General features: G+C 32.5%; 1 protein-coding gene across 1 annotated transcript in view; it reads right to left on the minus strand.

The window, feature by feature from the left end:
• The window catches only part of LOC130894804 (univin-like), a 38,295-nt gene extending 12,740 nt beyond the window's left edge, over positions 1 to 25,555 (minus strand). The window contains exons 1-2 of the mRNA XM_057801798.1: positions 25,310 to 25,555; positions 19,223 to 19,331 (exon numbers count right to left, since the gene is read on the minus strand). Coding sequence (XP_057657781.1) covers positions 19,223 to 19,331; positions 25,310 to 25,555 — 355 coding nt within the window. The remainder of the gene's footprint in view (positions 1 to 19,222; positions 19,332 to 25,309) is intronic.
• Between the last annotated feature and the right edge of the window lie 1,876 nt (positions 25,556 to 27,431).

Genomic DNA, 27,431 nt, shown 5'->3' on the forward strand with positions numbered 1-27,431 from the left:
AGATGTTTCGATACACATATTCTTTACTCACCAATCCTTACGGTTAAATTTTCTCATAATAAAACTAAAATAATAAAAGGAAAAAAGCTGCCCTTCCAAAGTTTTTAAAGTGAAAAGCATGTATTGCTTAGAACAATTCAAGATGAAGAGCAAATGTTAATTAAATTGGAATTTTTGGAATTACTGGTGATATTCACACTAAACTGTATATACTACCACTACACCAACACTCACCACTACACTGTCTGACGCGCGTTTTGATAATCAAGTTATCGTCTTCAGAGACTGAACCTACAACGACTAAATACCCCAAAACAAGAGCTTATTAACGATACGTGCACGTAGAAATGTAACTCTGGAAGCTTCTGAATTTGTTTCAAATCTCCACTGGATTCAAAACATTTTAATACTTGCACAGATTGTGAAAAGTCAATTTACAAGTCAGAAAGCCTTCAAGAAATACACGTTTATAACGTGTCAATCCGCATCAATGTTAAATAAAACATGTAAGCTGAATTAGATATCAAACTGCTTAGGAGGTGGTTATCGAGGCTATAAAGGGCGAAGCTCCTTCTTTCCATCGAGACCTCTGCTAGTTTTGCTTATAAATTACAATGGGATCGAGGAATAGTAGTGATAATGCATAAAAAGGTTGATATCACATACTTAGCCAACTACTGACCCATAAGTTTCCCAAAGAAGTTTATGCGTATTATCACAAACAGGTTAAGATCTAAATTGGATCTTTAGGAGCGTCGAGAACCAAGTGGATTTAGAAAACGATCATTTACAAGTCATCAAAACGCTCATAGTGAAATGCTTAAAATATAAAAAATTCCTTATTCTGGTGTTCGTAGGCTGTGAACAGTAAACCAACACAAAATGCTGACAATTTCGTCAAACTGTGGGTAGAAGTAGAAGAAGACTACAGGGTATACAGCATGTATGGGACTTTACGAAAACACAACACCATCGATTTTGACAACAATACTTTGTACTAATAGTAGTCCGTGTCTACGATGTTAGATTATGCTTGATGATTTGAATAAATAGAATTGATAAATAGATCAATAGAATATATGGCAAAACTTGTGTTAAGTGAAACCGTACGTATAGAGAGTAATGAATAAACCTTAAGCTGCACTTGATTCTATTTACATGTCAGAAGGTTTCACTTATCAACAGTCTTCAGAAAGAATAAGGAAGAAGATATTAACGATAGAGGACGTTATGCCATATATTAATCATCCTAATTTTTTTTTTCTTCGCTAGTTTTATAGCCTTTTTTTTCTTTTTATTGTATTTCTAAGAATTCAGATATAATATCATCGGCCATATGCATAGGATCCTCAAAGGGATGGTTACATCAGTTGCTAAAACAAGCAGCAGTAATCTAGTATTTAACTGCTGCCAAAACTTTTGACGTACGAGTATCTTAGATTTTGTGTTTCTCCAATACTTTTATTAATTCCAGACATATTTGCACCTACAAGCACACTGATCCTATCTTTGCTTTATTCACCACCAAAATAAGGCAAATCTTTGAACGTGATAGTGAAGTCCGATTCATCAGCATTAAAACGTTATCAGCATTGTATTGTTTTTTGCGTTAAAGACCGCCAACTATTTATTACTATCGGAAAAATTATGAATTCGAAGTTTAATTGCAAATTTTTCTTAGTCATTGACATGTTTTTACTTCGTAGCTAATTAATTCATATCTATTCAAGTTCAGGATATAATTTTAACATTTTCGTCTAGTCTATAGACTGAGAAAGCATTTTAAATAAACTCCATCCGCAGTTTGTATCGCGACTCTCCACTCTTAATTAAACAAGATTGCAAAATTACAAAAGTGCAGGGATCTCATTATAATTGTCTATCAATTACTCACATATCCAGGGACCAGTTAAACAGATTTCACTGTATATTCCCATAAACTTAAATTTACTACCATGAACCCCTTAAATTTTAATTTATAATTAACCTATTCATTATCAATATCGAGATTCAAATTGATGCGACTGCTGAAATATTGATAATTTTTGGGCGGTGATTTTTTTTCAAAAAATTTCGATATAAATTTAGATTGGAAACACGCTGAGTCAATTATGGGCGCGTTGTATTATTTTTCGTCCCATATTCTTCAACGTGTTGCATTATCATCGCCTTATATGAATGAGATTTATTAGTAGGGTTGAGTAGGGTAAATATTATACTATAGGGTTTATATAGATTACTAGGAATTTAACGAGAAATAAATATTAAGATCGAAATCTAATGTTCTCTACCTGACTTATTAGTGTGCTAGTATAGCTAGTTCAATGAAATGGTGTCTGTCATTAAATATAAATCTTACTCCTTACATTGAGAAAGTAGACGACAGAGATGAAAGCCATACCAAAAGAAGCATCATAGTTGGAATAAGTTCTTGTGCCATGTCCATTTTCTGTATTGTGTACTCCGTTTATAACAGATACAAGAGACCCACGGTTTAACAACTGATTCGAATGTTGCCTTCCGACAAGTCACACTCCCTAAAATTTTAAATTTTGTCCGGGTTCACACCCAGGTCGACTAACAGGCAAATATTTTCTTATATAAAAAGCAAGCACAAGAAGGTTATCCATTCGAGTGGTGCCCGTCGTGTGGATGTTTGTGTGGATATTGACCTTGAAATTCTGTAGGTTGTGGTATTCGAAAAAGATGTGCCTTGGTAGCTAACTTCATAAGCTTGCACTTCTCCAAACAAACGAGTACTGGTAAATTGACGTTCTAGACTTCTGAAGCCGAATTCGGTGTTCGTGAGCCACGTCTCCCTGTTGAGTAGCCGGTATTATGTTGGACAGCTCGAAGGAATATCTGCCGTGGTAGTATCGGTAAAGCAGAGTCAGATCAGCGACCTTTCTTCTATGTTCTAAGATGTCCAAGTTTCTGGTCAACTCAATATCGGTTATAAGACGTATTGCTCTCTTCTGTACTCTATATATGGAGGAATATGGGCCTTGTAGAGGATTAGAAGCTGTTGCAGATTATATAACTTTTTGATCTTGAAGAGGGATCCAAGATTTTCCGAATTTGACCATATGGCTATGCCAGGACATGTTGCTGCCAGCATTAACACCCAACAAGCGAATTTGTAGTGATGGTGATATTTTATGTACAGATGTCGCTTTCTTAGTTTGTTTACAATAAAAAAATTATCACTCCACAGTATAATGCAACTCTTTCACATTCATATTGATATGTTCTTGAATTATATTAATGTATTAGTTAAAAGTTTATTTTGAACACCACTGGTAACCAAAAATCATCATACATCTGTCCAAAGACTTTATTTTGATTAAAGACATCAAATTTAGGTAAAGCACAAATTTGGTAACGAATTACAAAATTTAGTCATTTCTTATCAAAGTTTTTATTTTATTGCCTATTGCCTATTTTTCAAAATTTTCCCAATCGTTTTGTCAAACAAAATACACAAAATACAAAAATCTATTATTATTAAATTGCAATGTAATAAGATTAGAATGACACCGCAAAATTATGACATAATCCACTAATCATGTACCAGTGAAATATAATTGAGATATAACGGATTATAACACACGAGTAGTTTTAAGGAAAAACCACAATCACATGTCGATCCGTATAAATTAACGTCATTTTAAGGATGTTTTATATCATTGGTGAACCCAAACAGGAACTCAACTGTAAATAATTTCAAATTGTATATACAATGTGTTCAAAAACGAATGGATTTAGTCCATGATAGGAAACGTATGGGATCAAATTGAGAATTGTCGAAGAGGACACCTACAAGCTCGAAAATATGGTTGGATTATGAAAATGTCCAATAAATCTGGCTACAATTTATTTAAAAAAATATGAATTTCAATATCTTCAAGCTCTGTTTTGTTCTCTCTCCTCTACTCTTTTCACTATAACTCTCCATCCGTTTCTATGCTCTATTTTTTCTGTCCACTCAGTTACTCCAACTCGTCTCAAATCCGATGTTACCTTTCCTATCCATTTCTTTTTCGGCCTGTTTCTTCTTCTTCTAATTCCCTCTCCCACCATTTGTATTCTCTTAGAAATTCTGTTAATTTTTTGCACACATGTCTCAAACTTTTTGGGCTTTGACTATATTAGGATCGTTATATATTTCTTTCAGCTCAGCATTCATTCTTCTTCTCCTTAAATTGCTTCTTTTCCTCTCTTACACTGCCGTAAATACTTTTCAAATAATGTCTAAATCATGTCTGTTCCCAATGGTCATTTTGTTTATCAGATAACCATAAAAAAGTCTTAATATTCGAAGTATAGCCCATCGTATTCTATAGTTCCAGTCTAAGGTTCGATAAGCTCTTTGAGACCTTGGTAAAGCTTTGGAATCATATTTCAACTTGGATCTGAATAAATAGTAATCTAAAAGTGCAAGGCACGAACTAAATGGTAGATATAGAAGGAGTTTGTACCACCAACTTCTTCGATCTTATTCCCTGTTACTTTCACAGTTTGTCGTGTTGTAAGAGAATCAGTTTTCGGTTAATTAAACCTGGATATTTATCAGATACAACCTCATACATTCGCATCAACTGTCCACTTTATACCTCGGCATTGATACCTAGATCATCTGAATGGGTTTCGATGTATACTAAGCCATCAAACATACAATAAGACTTTTACGCTTGAATCGACGGGTTCTGGTAATTTTTCTTTGTAAAATAACTGATTTTTCATGTTTGGGTTGTTTAGATAAATCCATTTTCCATCGCAAGTAATAATGCGTCTAATAAAACAATCATCTTTCGGTAGTATATTCTTTAGAATATTAAGATGGTTCGAGGAAGTCCGATAATCGGTGAATGCTGGTACTAGGTTACTTCCATTGTAACTTCAATATCCCAAGCAGGTGGACGACCTAATTAAGAAGCAAATCTCCACTATTGAAGCGATTAAACCAACGCTGTGCCCTTCACTCATTAACTGTGTCTTCCTCTTAAATTCCATATATTTTCTTCACCACTACTGCTGTTTTAAAATTTTCTTTTCAATAGGGTCTTAGCAATACACGTTTTTATATGATTTTAAGTTATAGGGTTAAAATAAACTGCGTTAAATGAACTCGTTTATATATGCAAATGAAGTTCTCAAAAATTCTGGAAAATAATGAAACAAAAACAAATAAATAGACCTTCCTAGGAATTAGTTCAAAAGAAACAATGTAAGTGAATCGCCTGCTATATAAAAACAAACATCAAACGAATTCCGGGTATATCAAACGTATATCGTGCCGCCGAATTTTAGAGTTCCACTGCAACCGGACAGGACTGGCTCCACGACTCATATCGCGGACTTGTTTGTAACAAGATGTATTGAAATATATGCAGTAGAAATAATTGCTATTAAAATTCATTAACCGAATTTATAGATATTTTATAGATAAATAAGGATCGGATTAATATGAAGGAAGGTTAATGTGAAAGGTTACACTTAACCCAACAGCTATTCAGAATATATTCCTCATTCCACTTCATATTCACTATTTTCTGCCGGTACCAATTACAGAATAAAATATCTTTATTATGATAATAGGATTCAAGGAAATATTTTATAGCCTTGGATATATATATATATATATATATATATATATATATATATATATATAATATTTTTTCCTTGTATGAAATGAATAATTCCGTGTTGATAAGCTAGCTCCTCACTTAACCCGAATAATATGTGATTTCGCAGAAAAGGGGACTTGCAGTCACGAGAAATCCTTATAGCATAATAACCCCAGTTATTGTTAAATTAGGGTTAGACTGTGGTGAGTAATCAGCGTGACGTGATGAAGCTGATATACATCCGTGTACTGAGCCACAGCCTAAGGCAAGGTAAGAATTTAGGTGAACTTTTTTTTGTATATTTCGACTCGATCATTGGTTTTATATTAAAACTGATTCCGGTCCACCGGATTAACATTCACCACAGGCGGCATACTTCACTCACAAAGGGTTAACCGCAAAATAAATCAGACCAATTTTCACAAGATCAATTGTAATATAAGATGATAATTAAAGAGCGGATTTATATGCAAACCATTTTGATGAAATATGCACATATATATGTACAGGTCGCCTCAAGAAACACGTGAACAATATTTTAAGAATTTTAGGTCCATCACTATATCCCCCCTGGGCATGCAGAAGGGCCTTCGGTTGTACATGGAGTCATTCACATAAGATCCTATACTGGATTTATACCTCAATAGTCAAAGCTCATATACAGGGCCATCGTGTGGTGACCCTGTATGGTGAAAGCGAAAATAAGAGTGCGAATAGACAAAGACCATTTCATCGCGATTCGCAATATGATAGGACCCTTGAAGTCCTAGTGGGTCTTCCTCCCTTGGATTGAATTCGTAGCTATGAGGCTAAATGTCCATAAAGAACTGCAGGCTGGATCAACCGGCCATGCAAAAATCTGGAGGTCACAAGTCAATGCCCAATCATTTCGATAGGCATTCAGCAAGCAAAATTTTTTGAAATTCACCCAATTAAGTGGCACTTTGTATACGATAATCGAATTCTTATATAAATTCTGCGCTTTTTTAATTTCAGTTTAAGTCTATCTCTCTAAATAAGTGGTGGTGGAGTGGAAATTTTTTTACGAAGAAAATGCTTACACGTCCGACTTTTATAAACTTGATGTACTTTGTAACATGCCAATCGGCTTGTTACATTTTTCTACAAACATTTGGATATTCCTTCGTTCACTTATTATGGCACTGATTTATTTATTCTATCATTCCAGTTTTGAAGAAATTAATTTGTTATCGATCAACCACTCCATTCGAATAATCCAATAAAATTCGGAATGGTTGCAGCCCTCAACTGAATTCCCAGTTGTTGAAATCCTTTAGGTTTGGTTAAACAAATGGTAGCTGTAGAACTGCGGAAAAATATGAAATGAGAAACGGAACGGGAGCACAGATGGAAACTACTTAAGAAAAATGAGTAGTTAGTATAGATTTGAATAAAAAGGAGCTTATGCTCTTACATCTTAAAAACTGAATTTATATATATTTTTTGTCCCAAATAAACAGAAAATACGAATTTACCGAACCATGTGAGAAATTTGACAATTGAAAAATTAGATAACTAAATACGTAATTATTTTAAGAAGCAAATCAGTCGCTGATGGGTTGATAGGACAGCAGGTTCAATTTATGCCATTGAAATACTTCGTATTGACTGTCGCAACTTAATAAATGATTAAATTTTAACGTTGACTATGTTGAAATGTGGAAAAATATTGATATTTTGGTTTGTAACATAATTTACGTTCATAACGCTGATACTACGACGAATATTGAATAACATTTCTTCCGAAGAATGCTAGCAAAGCACTGTACTGGCTAGGGGTTTCATTTTATATAATTCCTGTACTTATTTTTTAAATATTTAGAAGGGTGTTTAAAAAAACACAAAAAATACTGTAAACAAATATACACACTAATAACTTCCGCTAGCTGTGGAATTGGATTATTTGATAATGAAACTTATTAATTTCATTTTTAGTTTGTTATAATCTAATTTTATGGATAATTATAACACAGTTGATATTGACAGAAAAAACCGGATGCTTTTAGGGATTATTTGTGTTGAAAGGTGATAAAATGCATGAAGGATTTTAAACTTAACAAGTTTATGTGTTTCCAGGCACGTAATTAATATACTTATTAAGTAGATAAAAATTTGTTTTGTATCTGTTGGAACGGATTATTTAAAAAATTATTAACAAGTTACTAAGAAACTATTTAGAACAATGAAAAAAATCAATTACGCCTCTGAACTTTGTAGGTATGAACGTGCAGGAACTGAATTATAATTTCGTTCAATGATTTACAAGAATTTTATGTTAATTATCTCGAATGTTACGTAAGATATTTAAATGTATGTGGTTAAAACACCTCTTTAATTTATTTGTATCAATTTCATGTTCGATTAATTATTAAGAAGTGTTTATATTGAATAATTTCGATTTTCACAATAATTATTGAAGTTTTGAAATATATAAATTCTACAAATAAAATGTCTTCTTATAGACCAGGATCTATAACGAAAAAAAAAAAAAATAGTAGCAAGATAAAATCCATTAAAAAAGGAAGGTAATAGGTTTGTTCCAAGCTGCTAGTCGGGTCCGTACTTGGAACGGTTATCGAGAGCGTTTATAGATATTTTCTGCACAGTCTCCGGCTATGCACGGTTCTTGTATATCAATTGCAGAAGACAGTTCTGCGAGAAACAATGAATATTTCATGAATACGCATTCTAACAAAGTCAGTCCACGTGGACTCATCATCTCCACTCTTTACCAATGAAAACATCGAATCGTAAACATAAATGCATTTCTATTGGCCGAAGCTTTCGGATGGCGTATGCACACAATTTCTTTTAAATATTCCTGCTAGACAGTCTGCGATAAGCGTGGCGTGGATTTATGAGATTTATTCAATTCATAAATTTCTTTAAATAAATAGAAACATCGCATTCTTTATAACATGGGCGGATGAAGACAATGAACTTGCACAGTGTAGTGAGAATAGAGATAGGTATCAATTTAACCTTCTTCGACCATCTCTTCAGGGTAATGTTGTTCTAATGATGGATGATTTCGGGTGGTGGTTTTTGTTATTTATCATCATTGTTCGTCTTAACCTCTGAATACCTCCTAGGTCTTTTTTCCTCAATATCAGGATTCCAAAGGAGTACGTTAAAACAGGCGTGACATAGATGTTGATTGCCTGGACTAAGTTCCTGCATTTAATTCCAACTTGACTCTATTTGTATTTTAATTTTGAATTATACCTTTTGCCTACTTGTAGTCCAATAACCTAGCCTACTAAAATCCTAGATATTTGTAGGTTTTCCCGTTTTCTATCGTCTATTCGATATCTTCACATTTCCGTTTATGACAATGTTTTTCTTGATGTATAGGGTCTCGTACTTAGACAATCCAAGCTCCATATGTATATCAATGGAGAATGGATGTGTTATATGGAGAACGTAATGGATTTGACGCTTATTTGCTGCGTATACCACGATGTGATACACGTAGACAAGATGGAATATTGTACTATTGGTATTTCTGTTAGCTTTGATGTTACAACTATATCATTGAGCATATTGAGCCACAACGGACTCAAATAGCTACCCTGGTATATTTTCTTTGAATGGGTTTTCATAAATTATGGAGTCATCTGAGATAAAAGTGTTAAAAAGAAAGTTGTAGATCTTTGTGTTACCTCCAAGTTAGTTATCTAAATTTTCCCATATGACTTGTAGCTTTGTCGCAAATGGAGATGGAGAGAAAACCGTTTTTTACCCATAAAAACTCTTTCCATTCCACTTTCTTCGGCCTTAGATCGCTCGTTAACATTTTTCCTTCTAATTTTGATATATTCTCTTCTTTTTTCAATGGAATCCATCCTGCTACGAGAGTGTTTCTATTTAAATTTTGAAATTGGCAAATAAAAACAAATATTTATAATTGAATATGTCTTTATTGTTTTTCAAAATATTCTCCATTGCATGCGTTTGAACCAATTGTCAAGCATTTTTTCCATTCCGAATGTGATTTGAATGCACCATCACTTGTGGAAAAGCGTTAACCTCGTCATTTATTTTCAGAATTGACTGTTCCACGTTACTCTAATGGAACGGTGTTCAGTTATTCGGAAAAACCAAACGATTATTTGCTTCGAAGTGCTTCGTGCGCGAACAATTAAGGATTTGGCTCGTCTTGAAAGACCCATACAGTCGATTTTTGTTTAGTCTCGGGTTCATATGTATCGATCCATGATTCGTGCTTTTAAAGCACCGCTGTTCAATTTTTCAGCATTTCCTTACACCAAACTACACGATTGTCAAATTATACGGTATCCGCGAACAAATCTTCTTGACAGTCAAAATTCATGCAATATTGAGCCCAAATATGCCTAAACCTCACGGTATATGATACGACGATGTTGTAATATCAGTTTACGCACAACATCAATGTTTTCTGGCCGATTTTGAACGACCTTCACCGAAATTCATTCTGTAGCGGAGTGCGACTATAATTGAATTCGGAAATGGAGTTTCATAATTGAAAGTCGAAAGTAATAGATCGGTACTAGTATGACAACACGTTTTGAGTATGTTCACTATTAAAAATATCTCGAACTTTATGTCAGATTTGACATATTGATATCAGTGTTGCCATATTTTAAAACTTAAGTAGCTACATTCCTATTAGTTTACATATATATGTATTTCGGAAACTATTTTCGGCACGGTGTCATGATAACGAAGGTTTATTTAACAAAAAATGATACTACCCTCGTATTTTCTCTTCTTCTTTTTACTACTTCAAAATACTTTATCACTGGTCTATTATGTGTTTAATAAAAGTTTATTTTACGGAAATTAGGTGATTCTCACGAGATATAGATTGATATAAAGTTTTGCAAAGTTTAGGAAGTGACTGTATTACTAAAAAATTTTCAGTTTTTCCAAGAAAGCCAATAAATTATTCGTACCGCTTATTTTAGTATAAAACACCTTCATAATTGATTTGTTTTCTTAGAACGCCCGATTCAGAGGCGCCCACCAAATACTTGGCATTCCTATCAGGAGCGGATCGAGAAAAAAATAATAAAAAAGTGAATAACAAAATAATTAAAATAAAAAGTGCTGGATTGGAGGGTGTGTAGTTTACCCTTTTGTAGTTGAATTAGACGAAACATAGTTTTGATTTTGGTATATAGATATTAATCACGAGTATTCTCAAAAAAATTTTTTTCATTGCCAAAATTATCCACAAAATAAACATGAAATATTACTTTTCTGAGAATCTATTTCCAACAAAATCGATTATTGATTGATTATTTATCATAAAAAACATAAATTCCCGAAGATTTTCCATGTCGCTGTTGATCAGAAACGTTAACTATTTCTTGAAGAGTTGTTTCAACAATTTTTTCAGATATTTTAATTTGTTTGGAACAAAATGGACAATTAAAAATTTTGTTACTCAAACGTCTAAGTATGCTTCTGCTAGAGGGAAAGATTTCCATCCAACGTGATGTTTTATGGACTTATTTTTTTTTTCAACAGTTCAACTTATCGGGACAAAAACCACGTCAAGATATACTGGAAGTATTTATGTCATTTTTTGTTAATTCGTTACCACGACACCGTGCACAAACTAGTTGAATTTTGAGATATGGCAACACTAACACAAGTTTGACATTTCTATTGGCGAACGTACTGTGTTGTCGTACGAGTGCTATTTGAGTTGTTTACAGATACTTGAAACATCAAAAATTTAATCGCAAAAATTTTCATGCAATGATTATCGACGAGGATTAAACCAACAGCAGAGTGCCTATCAGCTCGTTTCGACTTTTGGTGATGAAGCACCATCTTCAATGGTGGTCAAACTTCGCAACACGATGACTTTCCTGGAGGTCGTCCAAAGTAGGCTTTTGTGCCAAAAAACATCCATGCTGTGCGTATTATTAATCCAATGATGTTTATTATCACTGGTGGGCGTGTAAATTCTTCGATATGGTTTGAGGATCTGTATGTCTTGCAAGAATTGCTGTGTCATGTACACTTATATTGGCTAGATTAGATTAGGTTAGGTTAGGTTAGGTTGGGTTGGGTTGGGTTAGGTTAGGTTGGGTTGGGTTAGGTTAGGGAGGTGTGCTAGAAATTTAGAGATACCATTATTTTAATGGTGAAAATTTGTAATCTTTCAAAGTTAGCTTTTAATATTGTATGCTTGATTACAATAAGTGATTTTGAAAATGTTTTTGTTCATATAACTTCAATGATTACTTAATAAAAAAGGTACAAACAATTAAATGTAAGAAAGAATCAATTTTAAGTGAAATTAATATTATTTTTAATTGTAAAAACATGATAAATCAACATTTTTGTATATATTTTTTTCAAATTTGTTACATTTTTTTTGTGAAGATTATGTAAAAAAATATAACAACTTCATTTGAGAATTTGGAAACTAGTTATCAACAATTATACGTGAATGAGTGCATTTTCTTGAACATTTAAAGCCATGAAACCAAAGCTTTTATTTTTTTCATTCCCATATTTTTTTTATTAAATCCGCCGTAAAAACGAAGATTTAAAAAAAAATAATAGAAATCGGATGATTTTTCGATTTTCTGGAACCAAAAAACGAGGGGACCGTTTATAAAGTTACCAAACTAAGAAACCAAAGTGTTATTTTCAGAAAACAAATGATATTTGGCAGATAATTAATATATTGTAGTCCTGAATACGATCCTGTTTAAAATATTAATACTTACATATATATCGATCACGCATGGATACGTCATCATCAAGTATGACGTTTCCTGTCGAAAATATACTATCATTCATCAATAAACCCACTGAAAACTTGTAAATAATTACCTCCATGTATTTTAAATAGAAATCTGTTTATTTTTATAATGATTGCGTTTTTATCAGCAATTAGAAAAAGTTATTTTATAAAACAAAAATATCCTTTTCAACACTGTTTATGTCACTTTCTGCTCTCTCTTTTTTTTAATTTACCAACAAACGATATACGGTGTTTGTTTTATTTCCGTGGAACCAACTCAAACAATAGTTAATGCTATTAGACTGTATTTGTACCCAGCTCTAACAACTAAACAATATTTATTAGTTATATATTATTTTTTTAATTCAATCTTTTTATCAAATTACTATTCACGCTCACGAAAAACTAAGAACCACTTCGATTCTAATTTGTAGAGATTGATTTTGACAAAGCAAAATAATGTATAATACCATGCAAGACGATCTGTATATTGATTAAAAGCAATAAAGCATACAAAATATCGCAATCTATTGCTAGCTGCCGTTTGTATTGTGATTTTAGGAAGACATTTAATTATTTTTGATTGTTAGTCATATAATTAGATTGTACAAAGAAAAAATAGGTATTGGTAGCAGGCATAATGGAATGAAAAGAGCCTTTCATAATATCAAAATCGTTCTAGATTCTTGTTGCATCTGAGGCAAGCATAACATTTTGACAATTAACTCAGAAGTGCTTAATATGTAAGAAAATTTCGCATTTCGAAGTTATATTTATGGCGTCACTGGAAATTCTAATTATTTCGCTTATCACCCTTTTTTTATTTCGGCGGCAGTCAAAAAGAAATCAATCAACTCTAAAAAGAAGTTACATCGAAGTTACAAAAAATACATACATTTCCTGTCCTCTCGCACTTCTTCGTAATACTATATTAAAACGGTTTTTCAATTTTACTTTTTGATAATAAATCTTAAATATTAAACTAAAACCAATTATTAATGGAATTTCATGATAATAATAATACTGTGAAGTACGCCTTCATATTTGGACACATTTTTTGCAGCCTCGTAGAAATTCATTTGAATAAATTCCCCCTTGCCTCTTCGTACAAATGCATTACTTACAATACCCTTCTCTCCCCTTAATTAGATAATAAATTATGTTGTTGCGTATTTGCATCAACGGCCGAATGTGTAAACTGTCATCGAAAGTTTTGGAAAGTACGGAAATAGTGTTGGGAAATGTACGAAGTGGGTCCCAGAAGAGGAGTTTGTCCACGTTTGAACATATTATCTTTTCTGTTAAATAGTTAAGATTTTCCAACAATGAAGAGTTAATTTTGGCAGTTAATGATTATTTTGAAGAGCTTGAAGATTCAAATTAAAAAAAGGTATTGAAATTATTAAACATCGGGAAAAGTGTACGGAGCTGAAAGGAGATTACAGGGAAAGAAAAATCAAAAAGTTTAGCGTTTTACTTGGGCTAGGTTCATCTGGACCATTTTCGTAGCTCAACACCAATCAGTTTAAATAGAAACAGTATGAAAATAAAAATAAAGTACTTCAAGAATATCAAACCTAAGACTGTTTCAGACCAATGCAAACTTTGTTATAAGATGGAAGATAAATTTCCATTCAAATACCTTATGGTAAAACATGTAGATGAATGGAAACCAGCAACTACCACAACCAGACAATTATTAACTTATACACAAAAAAAGAGGCAGAAAAAGAGAACTTCAAGAAGGAATATCGATAAATAACTCCAACAGATAAAATTAACATGAAGAGGTTACAGGAACAGCCAGAAATAGAAAGAAATTGAGAGCTCTCTGGAAGCTGAATGAAGATGATATATAAACGCTACTGACGACGAGACTGCTTTTGCATAAACAGATAACGAATTTCATATACTGTGAAATTTAGAAAGTGTGTCAAAGCGTACTAAAGCTCCAAGCTACTTTTCCATAAAGTGGGATATTTGGAAAAAAATATGATGATGTTACAATCAACAGTGAATTAAGTAGATCAACTGACAGACGAGGAAGATTGTGCAGAGGTGCCTGCAAATAATTACCAAAATATTAACATAACAGGGACTTTCGAGGTTCATATCACCATCAGATATGACTGCTATCTATCACGAGAAGTTTCTGGGAATCATACTTTTATCGGGTTACCATACATCACCGCAGATTGATATGTGTCTTTAAATGAGGACAAATCTATGGTTATCGTCAGAAAATGTATGAGCCGTATTGAATTCAAATCAATGAAGCGGATCCTACATTTGAGTGATAATGACAACTGACAAATTCGTAAAAATTCGTTCCTTTTTTGACCCACTTCTGTACAGCTTATAATTTTTCCTCTTGGTTTGTCTATTGATGAGATGAGATACAAATCAAGAGCAAGCCTGTCCGTTTTGGATTCAAACTTTTGGTGTTCGAATGGATACTTTTACCAGTTCGTTCTTCACGCGAGAGCAGCTAAAAAAATTTGATCTTGGACTTGGCGTAAGTGTAGTTCTCGAGCTTTTGTTAAATGTGGAAAATGTAGAAAATCATAATATCTCTTCGCTTCTTGCAAACTGTTGTCTCTTGTGAAAGCCCACGGATTCTTCACCACAGGAACGATTAGTGAAAACTGAACAAGTAACTGTCCGTTGATACCAAGAGAATTGCTATTAAAACAGGAAGGGGCTTCTATGATTCACAGTTTAAGGAACTGAATGATAATTCCATTGCGATAATAATCAGTACTATCAGAACCAGCCAATGAAATGAGTATTGATCTAACTGGGAATGTTATCATTGGGACTGATTCTCCTAGAATATAACGTGGGTGAAAAAAAAACAATTAATATTGGTGAACGTTGCATAGATTATTTACACGCAGACTCTTAACGCTTTAGGCCATTGATGCGTATACACAACATCATTTATTTTGAGAAGTGACTAATTTTAATATTTTTCAAACATTTTTTAATTAGAACAATATATTATTTTTGATATTTTTTGACCGTCAATGGGTTAATCAAGGTATTTAGTTTATTGTTTCCAGTTCAGTTTCTCAATTGTAAAACAAAACTTATATTTTTTATTATTTACACATTTCACTCCCTGTATAGACCACAAAATTTCGTACTTTTTTTCTGTATTATAATAAATTTTTCGGCATTTGGGTTTTTTGAACCTATTTAATGTATTCTTAAGAAGACATCTTTAAAAGATGATATACACAAACAGAATACGAAATAGAAGATCTTCATCTTCTTGAAATCCTTATGAATCTTGTTAGGAGCATAAAATACAGTCAGAATCACAAGTGAAGATTCAGTTTACTTTACAATTTAAGCCGCCTGTCTGGGTCGTAAACTGCATTTTCAAATGTCGGCTCTTTTATACAATACCTCTACAAGATGGTCACTCATTACCATAACCACCACCCAAATATACAACGTCTCATCTAAAAATTATTTATCGATAAATTTTTATGGTACTCGAGTTGAGTATTTATATGACTTTTTTGCTATTTCCGTTAATAAAAATCTAGAGTCGAAACAAGATGTGGCTTTGATAGATGGCGTAGAAGAAAATATAAACATATGGACGCTATAATTGAACAAAATGGTATGAAAATACTGGTAGTAGAAAATCTAAATATCAATATACATTCCTGTGGGAATTGAGCCGCTCATTGGACCTCTTCGAGTCTGTATTGTGGTGAATCATTTCCCATACAGGAGCCCCCAGACTTTGATAACGGGACCAAGCCTGGGCCAGTGCTGGATAGCCGAGGTTTAGCACGTCAGCCTGGGCTTAGGTCTGGTCAGCCGAGCATTAGCCGTGCCTGTAGTTTCCCAGTTTTGGCTAAAGACTAGCGAGCCTAAGTTCGGCCATTCAATGGGAGCCAAAACTTGGGTCAGATTTGAGTAACCCAGCCTTGGCCTTGCCTGTGATTTCCCAGCTTTGGCTCAAGACTGGTGAGTCTAACGTTCTATGGGAACTCAATATTGAGCCAGATCTGGGTAACCTAGACTCTTTAACAAAAATCTCCCACTACCAAATACACGAAAGTATCCGATTGTGACCGACGTTAACAGAGAAGCTTAAGTCACCAAATTCATGCTTAATATGTTTATGTCTACCATCGATAAGTGTTTTTCATTTATCTAAGTTAATTCATAATTCAATTCTTTATAAACAATGTCTAGTTTATATCGAAGAGTTAAGAAGTGACGAGTGCTAAACAAAATAAAGAATACGAAGAAAATAATTCAGGTGTCAGTGAAACCAATTTAAGAAAGGATTCTATTAATAATATTTGTGTTAGTGACAACAGTGATTCTTCTGATTCAGAACCATGTGGTTTACCGCTTTGTGATAATGATTTTTATGCTAATAAAACTATTATGACAATGTATTTATTTACAATAAAAATGACAGTGATGATCTGATCTATAATGAAGTCCCTCAAAATGTATAAGAAATTTTTGAACCAAAACGGATACTCAAGTAATAGTCATATAATAGTCAAGAAGAGTGATAATTCACAATTACAGTAACTACGATTTTCATCATCAATACTATATTTCAATTTTTACTAATCCAAGTAAAACGTTTTAACAATACGTTTAGTTTGAAAATATGTTTTTTCGCGTTTGTAAGCATATGTTCAGCTTTAACAACCAAACACGGCTCAGGCCTGGGAACCAAGAATGGCCCTAATGATAACAACCAAGCCTCTTAACTGTTATCATCCCAGTCTTTAGCCAAGGTTGTAACAATAAGGGCTTAAAAGCTTGGCTCAGTCTTGATTAGCACACATGGCACTGTTAAGACAACAAGCCTTGGCAGTGCTGCTTGGGCCAATAGTAGTAACGGAGCCTGGCACTCTGTTGTCATACCAGACATTTACCACGGCTGGGCCAAGCCAGACATACAAGCGGGGCCAAAGTTGCACAGCCTTGCGCTAAGCTTGGCCCATATTTGGCCTGTTGTTTCTTCTCGTATGGGTTCGAATGGCTTCTTATAGTCTTATTTGTTACACGGAATAAGATAGAAGAACTTGGTGGTAATAAACTCCTATCACATCCAGTATTTAGTCTGTCAGATCACTATTTATTGAGATCTATGGAAGAAAAGGAGATGTTGAAAATGTAGCGTGACAATTTTTTCAGCATATTGTTAGGTTAGGTTTTAGCAAGGTCTCAAAGAGCTTGCTGAACGTTGGGTTAAAACTATTGAATACGATGGGCTACACTTCGAATGTTAAGGCTCTCTTTTTGTATGATTATTCAATGAACAAAGTGAAAATTGGAAACTGACATTGTTTATAAGACACCCTGTATAGAAAGCGAAGACCACTGATTAAAACAGTTTTTTCTGATTTATTGCAATTTATTTAATGTGTGATGTATTAAATAAATTATATTATTATCAAATGGTTTTACTTTCCGTAACTATCTTTGAAATAAACACGTCAATTGAAAAATGGATTTTTTCCAGATATACTTCAAAATGTGGATATTTGTTGTATTTAATATAGACAACGATTCGTAGAGGGTGACGACAGGTCGTATTTACAATATTTAAAAAGCTGTATATCTTTGGAAGAGAACAAATTCAACCTTATAAAGTGCTTTAAAATATTTGTAACTTCGTAGTTTCCCGTATTCACTATATATATACAGAGTGTCATAAGTTAGGTTAGGTTAGTAAAGGCAATCTCGATCTAGATTTGTCGCGGTTAACCCTTAAATCCGAGACCTATTGTGTTACTTAGCTTAGTTCTTCTCTAATCTCCTAATTTTTATATCTAATTTTCAAACATTTCCAAAAATAGAATTTTTTACTTTATCCTACTTTACTTCTAAATCTGATATTTTTTCGAGGCCATCTATCGTCGTTCGTCGTCACTTCCTATTTCTGAAATGTTGTACTAACAGTACAATGTCAAATGGTCTTTTGGATTCAATATTTCGTGCCCGATAAGAAAATATCATTATTATAAAAGCGCAGGGTTCCTTTCTATGACATTTTCAAACTAAGAATAGATCTGAGTCTGATTCCAAGTCTGGGGACTCACCGAATGATTTTTTCCATTGCCAAAAATGATTCACAGAGTGAGACTTTCCTTTCTATTATTCTTTTCTTTCCCCATTTTCTTAATAAGTTCGAAATGTCTCTCTACGATAAGATGGACGCCGTATACAAATCCGGTACGTGTCTCTTGAAAAGCTTGTATAGCATCCGGCGCGGACTCTCCATTCTCTCATTTACCTAACTCTCTCAAAATGGTGATCTCTAAACGTGTCACTCAGTTATAAGTTTGTTATAGTTTCATAAAAAGCGTATTTCTCAGCGTTTTTAAACTGTAATATATTTTGCGATTTACATCTGTTTTTAATACGTGTTGATGGTGCCATTTCGATTTTGTAAGTTTGGGACTGCGCGCTTACGCCATCTTCTTTACTCTCATGCAAAGGATACAAAAATAAATTTATGAATCCTGACGAATCAGTCATGATAATCAGACTTTTTGATTTTCCATGGGTCTTTGACAAGTTTACAAAGTTATTAAATTAAATTCGATCGCTAAAAGTAGAGGAAAATAGAGACCGAAAAGTCAGTTACATGGACTACGATGGAAAAGTGTCACTTTTTTACTTTGGAGTATAATTATTGCAGTCGTTAAATCATATTTTAAACAAGGAAGTTTCTTTTTTATATATTCATTAAAAACGTACTGAAAAAATTGATAAACTTTAAAACAAAATAGACGAATAGCTTTCGAAACACACATTGTTAAAATAGTCATCTTACCTAATTTGAATGTGACTAATTTTGGAACTGATTCGTCTTGACCAGACTTCTCCCTCGATTGAAGGTATATGTTCATCATCCTAGTATACTCGTCCAAACTAATATTTATCTGTGAAAATATAAATAAGTATTACAGAATATTATTCTTAAGAAATAGGTGCTAGAGGGCATGCTACATTTTTGGATTGTTAATCATATGTAATAGCTTTATTAATGATTCTCTCCAGTTTTGAAATTAACAGGTGTTTCAAATTAATTGGCAAGTACAGATTGTCTTCATTAAAAATGAAATAAATATATTTAATCACAGATTACTTGCACTTAATAGTATAGACATGGAATGAAAATACAAAAAATGACGAAGAACACATAAAATTTGAATTCACATCAAAAATCCTAATAATAGTTTGCAACATAACCTCAAAAGTAGCCAGAACACAACTGAAATCAAATTAAGAACGGTCTATCTAATAAAATCTGTTAGACTATCTTCTGACCCCACACATTACACAACATTACTTCATTTTATAGTAAGAGGATATATCAAAAAATTCTTGGAATACTATAGAACTAAACAAAATTTCAATGTCAAAATATTTTATTACTCAACATATTCGACTCTTAATTGGATACATTTATTACAGCGAACCTGCAACGCCTCTAGACCTTTTTTTCTTGCTCTGCAAACCAGACCTCCACAGCTTTTATTACTTCCTCGTTGGAAGAAAATTTATGACCTTTTAAACTTTTTTGCAGTCAGGAAAGAAATGATAGTCGGAAGGAACCAAATCTGGTGACTAAGGGGGGTGTTCTAGTAATTCAAACTCTAAATCACGAATTTTATTGCATGGCAACATGATATTTGTGTGCAGAGGCCTTATCCTGCAAAAACAAAACACCCTTGGATAGCTTTCCGCGTCTTTTCTCTTTAATTTTTTACCGTAGAGTAGTCAGTAATGTCGAATAGTAATCTCCAGTTATTGTTTTACCCTTATCCAAAAAATCAATCATGATTACTCCATGAACATCCCAAAAAACTGAAGCAAGAACTTTTCCAGCAGATTTTTGGACACGAAACTTTTTGGTCAACATTCAAATTGACGTAAACTATATGATGAACGCGTTCGTATTCATTCATTCATTCAATATTCAGTGCTTCAGATATCATTTTAGACCAATTCGACTGTTTGATAAAATCATGTCATGAACTGCATCGATATTTTCGGGAACTTTGAAAAATTGAAAATTTTCACCATTAAAAAAATGGTATCTTACTAAGGTAAGAGATAAAAAATGAATAAACAACCATTTTTCAATTTTTTTCCAGAATGTTCGTTTTTTGTGTAATTTAACAAAAAAAATATGAACTTCGATTGATGCTTTGTAGAAAAGTTATGTCAAAAACCTATATTATATCTCCAGGTGAGATATTTCCTATAGATTTTAAAAAAAATTCATCGAAATCGGATGATTTTTCGATTTTCTAGAGCCAAAAAGTATATAATTACCAAAAATTATTATTAATCATTATTTTCAGAATTTTTAGAGGATGTATTTGAAAATATTAAATTAACAGAGTAAAATTTTCAAAATTTGTCCAATTAAGTGGCACTGTATATACGATATCGAATTTTTCATCAAGTTTTAGTCTATATATTCAAATAAGAGGGTGGACGAGAGTTCAGTTCTGCTTAATCGGCTTTTATAAAATTGATGCTATTCGAAAGTGTTTTAGTCCAGGAATTCAAAATATATAAATTCTAAGTAATTTAATTAGCAACATAAATGCTAGAGGACGCTGTTTCACATATTTTAGATATGTTGATTTCTCTTTAATCTCTCAAATTCAAATAGAGGCATGAAAATATAATTTAAAGATTTTTCAAATGTAATCTAAATTAAGATTAAATCAGCAATAACCGCACTTAATTGGTTAAGTTTTAAGAAATTAGTTGCCCACTCGGTACATATTGTCGAAAATAATTAATTGTATTAATTTTTGCGAGTTATTTGCATTAGCTTTCTGCGATATTTCCAATAAGTTTATTTCAGAAACATTACAAACCACCACGAACTACCACTGGATACAGACAAACATAGACCACATTATCAAATTAATACGTATAAATGACCATAACCTGGGCAATGAAGGAAAAAATAAGTAAATAAAAGTAAGAATAGAGACTTTGTTTCCTGGAAATAAAACTATGTGTTTTAAAGCCGAAAATAAGATTTATGATGTTAAAACTATATAGAATAGATTCTGATTAAATAGTAAATGTACCAAATGAACCACTTCGTATCATTAAAAGCAATATATAGCAATTTTGGTTGTTATTTTAGCTTTAGTCTTCAATTCTACAACTTCATTAAAATACATCGAATATTTTGAGGACAATGGTGGTGTTATATTTTCACATTTTCATTCCAAACAATATTTTTTAATAAGCACGTTTTATTAACGTAAAATCGAGTTATTTATGTAGTTTTCTACATGACCTACATTTTCTCTACATTTTTATTTATATAAAACATATTTTTATATGAAATTTTTATGACCACAATTTGCATTTTTCGTAATCCATGTTTTCAGCTTGAGTTGATGAATTATCTGCTGCTTTTTCTAATATTTCCATTTTAATATATTTTGACAGGTATTTCCTCAATAAAAATTTCTATTTCCTGTTTTTTTCTTCTATAATTCTCGAATTCTACTACCTCGCTAATGATCTATACGATTCTTTAAAACGTCGTGTCCCCAATTCTATTTTCGAACACGTTTCAGAGCAATCGAACCGACAACTAAGCTCAGTCCATCATTTTCTATTAAAACACATTTCGAAAGAGATTTCGTAAGTTGGATCAAAATATTAATGGGACAAAATATTTGTTTTCTAGCTTTCGAATATTTAATACATTCATCATTGGGAACTGAAGTTATGGTCATAAATATAATATAAAAGAATAAACACTGTATTATCCTTATTCCTTACAGGAACTGACCGGAAATTGTGGTATTTCAATTTTTTTATAAAATATAAAATTCAGATGATTAAAAAAATAAATTCCAAAATAACAATAGATATAAATATTGAATTTGTTATATTCTTGTATTTTTGAAATTGAAATGCATCCAATTGAAATTACGTACAGTGAAAGTTGATTTAATCACGAGTTTTACTTCAACAAATCTGTACTTTTAAAGGAGTTATGTGTAATGTAATGAAATCCTAATCAAATGCTTCCAAAAAATAAGAGAAATACGATTAGGCTTGATATACAGAGGTTCTAATGGAAACAATAATATGTTTTATTTGTAAGAGGGTTATGCAACACTCTGTATATTTCGAGGTAATTTTAAAACAAAGACTTAATCAATGAATATTTTTAAATATTTTTTTAAGTTTGAGCTGGAAGATAAAATGCATCTACTTAGTGGAATTGGAAATTTAACCCCAGCCCCCCTTTCATTTTTACGCTACTAGTGTTAGAAGCAGCCGTAGCATCATATATTAGTTTCCATTTCTATTTAGGCACTATTCATTTGGACACTATATGGATCGCATTACGTAGTGACATTGTTTTAGTAACTCAAGTGAAGGGAGCTAGAATTCATACCAAAAAGAAATAAAAAATCATATCCTTTTTTAAAAATTTGCCGTTGATTTAGGATATAGAACTGGTTTGTACCTATAAAAACATACACTAAATTACAGTAAACCCTACAGTTCTATGAGGATAACCACCAGGAAACTGAAAAAAAGATTATTAAATAATTTTCAAGGGTTCCACTTTACCTAATATTACCCAATGAAATTTTATTGATTCTGGTTTCATTTTTTAGCAGAATAATGATCCTAGTCACTGTTCCAATGCTCCCAAACTTTTTATTCATATCAATTATCCACTGATTTTTTTGCTTCTTTAATCTTTGAAATTACACTTGAGGTGGTCGAAATGAAAAAAATCTTGAACGAACTGTTTAAGAAAAATGTTTGTTAACCAAATTAAAAATAACAACAAGAAATATGAACATTGGGTTCAATAAAAATAAAATACTCATAAATAAAACATGACCACTCTTGTATTTTTAATTGCTCATCTAACTCTTCAAGGAAAAGAGACAAAATTTGCATATTATCGAAAATCAACTCGTTCACTAATTAAATGGAAGATACTGGACGAAATATGAGGCTATAAAATAGAATCAAAACTTGAAATATCATCAAGTAGATTTAAACAAAATATTTACTACTGACTGATACGATTAACAGAAATAACACCATATAAAAACTAATTTGAACATTCTTTTCTCTGAGTACGTCAGTTAAATAAATAAAAGTGAAATTAATTTTGAACATGAGATGTATATCATGGTCGTGATATTCATTTAAGACGAAGGAGAATGATTAAGGCGGATTCACACCAACGGGCACAGTCAGATCAGGTCATGGTCCTCGGGATCTCAATGAGAGTGTTCTCACTGGCGGGCACGGTACGGGCACAGTATTATTAAACATACACATTTTTTAAGAATTAAATCGGTACATTATTGATTAAATAAAACAATAAGCAAGATCGCAAGAGTCTGGTAGACCGTTCTTGGTCTTACATAAGTCTTGCACAAATCGTTTTTGGCCTTGGTCTTACACTGTCTGTCTTGGTCTTGATCTTAGTCTTGTAGGCCTTTAGTTGGTCTTGGTCTTAGTCATACATTTTTTACAAGACCAAGACCGCAATACCAAGACCCGTCTCGGTTATCACTATCCAAAAGCTTCTGTTATTATCTTCATTGTTATTTATAATTATAATTACGTTAAAATTTATTTTTGAAGTACTATTATGTCACTGTTTACTTTATTATTTGCAATTGGCAGCTTTCAAGATTTTTGTCGGTTTGCAGATAGCTGGAACGAAATATATAACTAACTTTCTTAGGAACTGTTAGTCATTACTTGATTATTCTAAACAAACTTATTTGAAAATATCAAAGTTATTTATGTTAGGATCTAAAAAATTACTACAGAAATACTACAAAATGAGCTTTTGTAAGCTCTCCCACTGAATTTTATTTATTCGTGGGGTTTATTTTTAAAATGAGTCATCATCAAACAAATCGAATTATGTATTGACACCTATTAAAAAATTGTTGAAATAGAACAGTGATATTTTCTCACTGATTCATCCACTACGTCATTAGGCTTTATTTTCATCAGAAAATAACCTCATCTAATCTTTACTTTTATATTTATAAACAGATAGTTATTTTAAACATTTAATGAAACATTCCGGACCACACATTGTTTATCATTCCCCCATTTGACAGTAAAAAGAGTCCAGTTTACAAAATTTCTAAAAATTTTCTTCAATTGCTATGATCAATCCACTTTCAAAATCTTATAGGGTAATTGGGGGTAAAAACACGCAGATTCGTTATCTCCTGTCGTCTTCAGAATTTATGATAGTTTAGAACTTATCCATTGTTTTTATGGGAAAACTTACATGTTGTTTTTCCATTTGAAGTATAGTCTAAAGTTCACTAATAAATGAAAAAACGTGTTTTTGAAAAAGTATTTCAGTATTTTTACCCAAAAATGAAAGTGTATGAAACCTCAAATAAAAGAAATAATAGGCGTTTAAAAAAACTGGTTTCTATTGGCTTTGAAGGCTTTAAAAATAGATCATCCTTTCGACAAAAAATCATCTTCCATTGTCGCACGAAAACAAAATATTGTGAGTAGTCGCTTTAAAAATGCGCCTTCATAACCATCATCATTTGCTTGGCAGACTTTGGCGACCAATAATCTATACAATTTTTTCCAAAACCCTCCAATACTACAAAGTCATCAAGTACAATATTTGGTATAACATCCTCCTCGCTCTTCGTTGTAGGAAAAATAAGTCACAAGAATCAATAATAATCAAAGCTTACCTTTTGAAAGTACGAACTTTAGCATTTTGATTTGATCTTTTGATTATTCAGTAATGCTTCCCTCTCCTCCTCGTTGTCTGTTTAATTGTTTTCCTCTTGTTCTTGCAAAAGTCGGTCCTTTTTAGGTGGCGATGTTAGTAGTGTTGACTTCAAACTTTTCCTGGGTCGTTTCCTTTCAATCTAAATTTTTCAGAAGGAAATAGTGTCTGAAACTGAATGAAATCTTGACCTTCATCGTCTAAATCTGCACCTAAATATTCCTCTGTTATTTCAACTGGCATAAAATCTATGTCCGGGAAAATACTTTTATCTAATAAGTAGATTCCTGTAGACCGAGAGCCCTCTCTTGCTATATCTGCAGTAGCAGTTTTTGCAAATGCTATGGTAAATGGAGAGAACATGTCTTGGATGGGAACTGGTCCAGCTGTCAGCTATGCTCTCGTAATAAAGTTTTAACGGTTTGAATTATGCCGGATCGAGAGTCTGGGTCTTATCACTGCCATGTGGAGGCAGACTTAATAAATGTATTAACTTATCTTTTGCAAATATTACTGCTTGATGATACAAGATTATATAGAATCAGAAGAACTGAGTTCTCCTTTGTTGGACTTGTATATTTTATAAATTGCTTCAGGTACTTGATGAGGGTGGGAATGTTCATGTAACCACTATCAGTAACAGCCATGTCGCAGGCAGTGGACCGGTCTTTTACTAGAAGAAGATTCATCTATTTTCAAGTTAATAAGAAAAAGGGAGGGAACATCTTGAGCAATTGTTCTCATACAGTAACTCATACATAAATTTGTTCTCGTAAAATAGAAGCAAAGGATGATCACCTCATTGCAGTTTTTATAAAACTATCTAGGCATAGGTTTTATTTTTATTAAGAGAAATCATGCCAAATTTATAGTCCCTTCTTAAATGCTTAATTTTTCTACTAAAAGTTTTTCTTCACTACAGTATGTCCCAGGACCCATTGTTAACTTTATTCTTTTTATTCAATTTATTTAACTTGCGCTAGAATTGCCAAATCATCTTGTACCTTGGAACGCAAAGTCCCAATAACTGCTTGGCTATCGGCTACTTATTTTTTAAATCAAAATAAGCCGATTTCAGTGAAATTGCTTCCACACTTGTTAGGTTGAGGTTAGAATGAAATATGAAAAACGAAGCCTAATGTTGTACTCCACCCAATTTTTTGCATTGGCCCAGTTTTTCACCTTTAACACCTTCGTACTCCGCTACACAGGTCACTATGACTTTACTAGAGTCACCCAGGGAGTTTAGAGCTCATACACAATCCCATACTAGCTTAGAGTTCACTTCTACATAATTGAATGCCTATAAGGTGATTTACTGTCTATAAAGATATGAATTCAATGATTTTCTTTTTCTTTAATTTCTTCCACATAATAAATTTTCATTTGGAAATTTAGTTAAGCTTACTGGGAAAGGTATTCCTTGTTTTAGCGCTTCTACAACTTGTTGAGCCGTCCGCATTCCAAGTAGCTTCAGTAAGTATGCCTGGTATACTTATTTTATTTGGAAGAAAATTTTTTTCCCAATTAATATTTGCCACTTTCGATTCGTTTAAGTGTAAAAGAATTTTCTTGAATCATATCCAATTAGGAAAGTTGAACAACAACTTTCCCAGGTTCTTTTACGAAAAATTGAGTTATTTAAAAACAGGAAAAATGTTATTGATTTCACAGAAAAATACAAATAGTGCAATGAATTATTTATTTAATGAATATTATTCTGTAAAGGGGAAATACCTAACTAATAGAAAATGACGTAATCGTAAACCCCCCCACATATTTTCATATATTCCTAAGGGGTCACGAAACTATCAAAAAGAAGAATCTCTCTACAAAATCAAAACATAGAACATTAAAAGAGAATATAAACTAAAAATAGGAAGAAGAAACCAAGAAATAAAAAACGGATAAATTTTTTTATGAAAGTTATTAGGTTAGATTTGTATGAGGAGCCTCGATCTAGATTGATCGTGGTTCAATCGGAGGCCAGACGCCCATTAAGTTACCTTACAGTCTATTATATCGTCCCTCAGCATTTCGCAATCGAGTCATGACACCAATAGAACAGATGCTCGATCGTCTCTTCTTCTCCTTTACATATTTCGAATAGTTGGCCATTGTCTTGTGCCAATACTACATGTTCAATGGTCTTTTAGATTGAGTGTTTAGTTAACCTCATGTTGTTTTCTCTTCATTGAATAAATAAAAGAAGAAAGAAGAAAAATAAATGTAAATATTT

The sequence above is a fragment of the Diorhabda carinulata genome, chromosome 1 (assembly GCF_026250575.1).
Source record: "Diorhabda carinulata isolate Delta chromosome 1, icDioCari1.1, whole genome shotgun sequence".
In the NCBI taxonomy this organism is placed as follows: Eukaryota; Metazoa; Arthropoda; class Insecta; order Coleoptera; family Chrysomelidae; genus Diorhabda; species Diorhabda carinulata.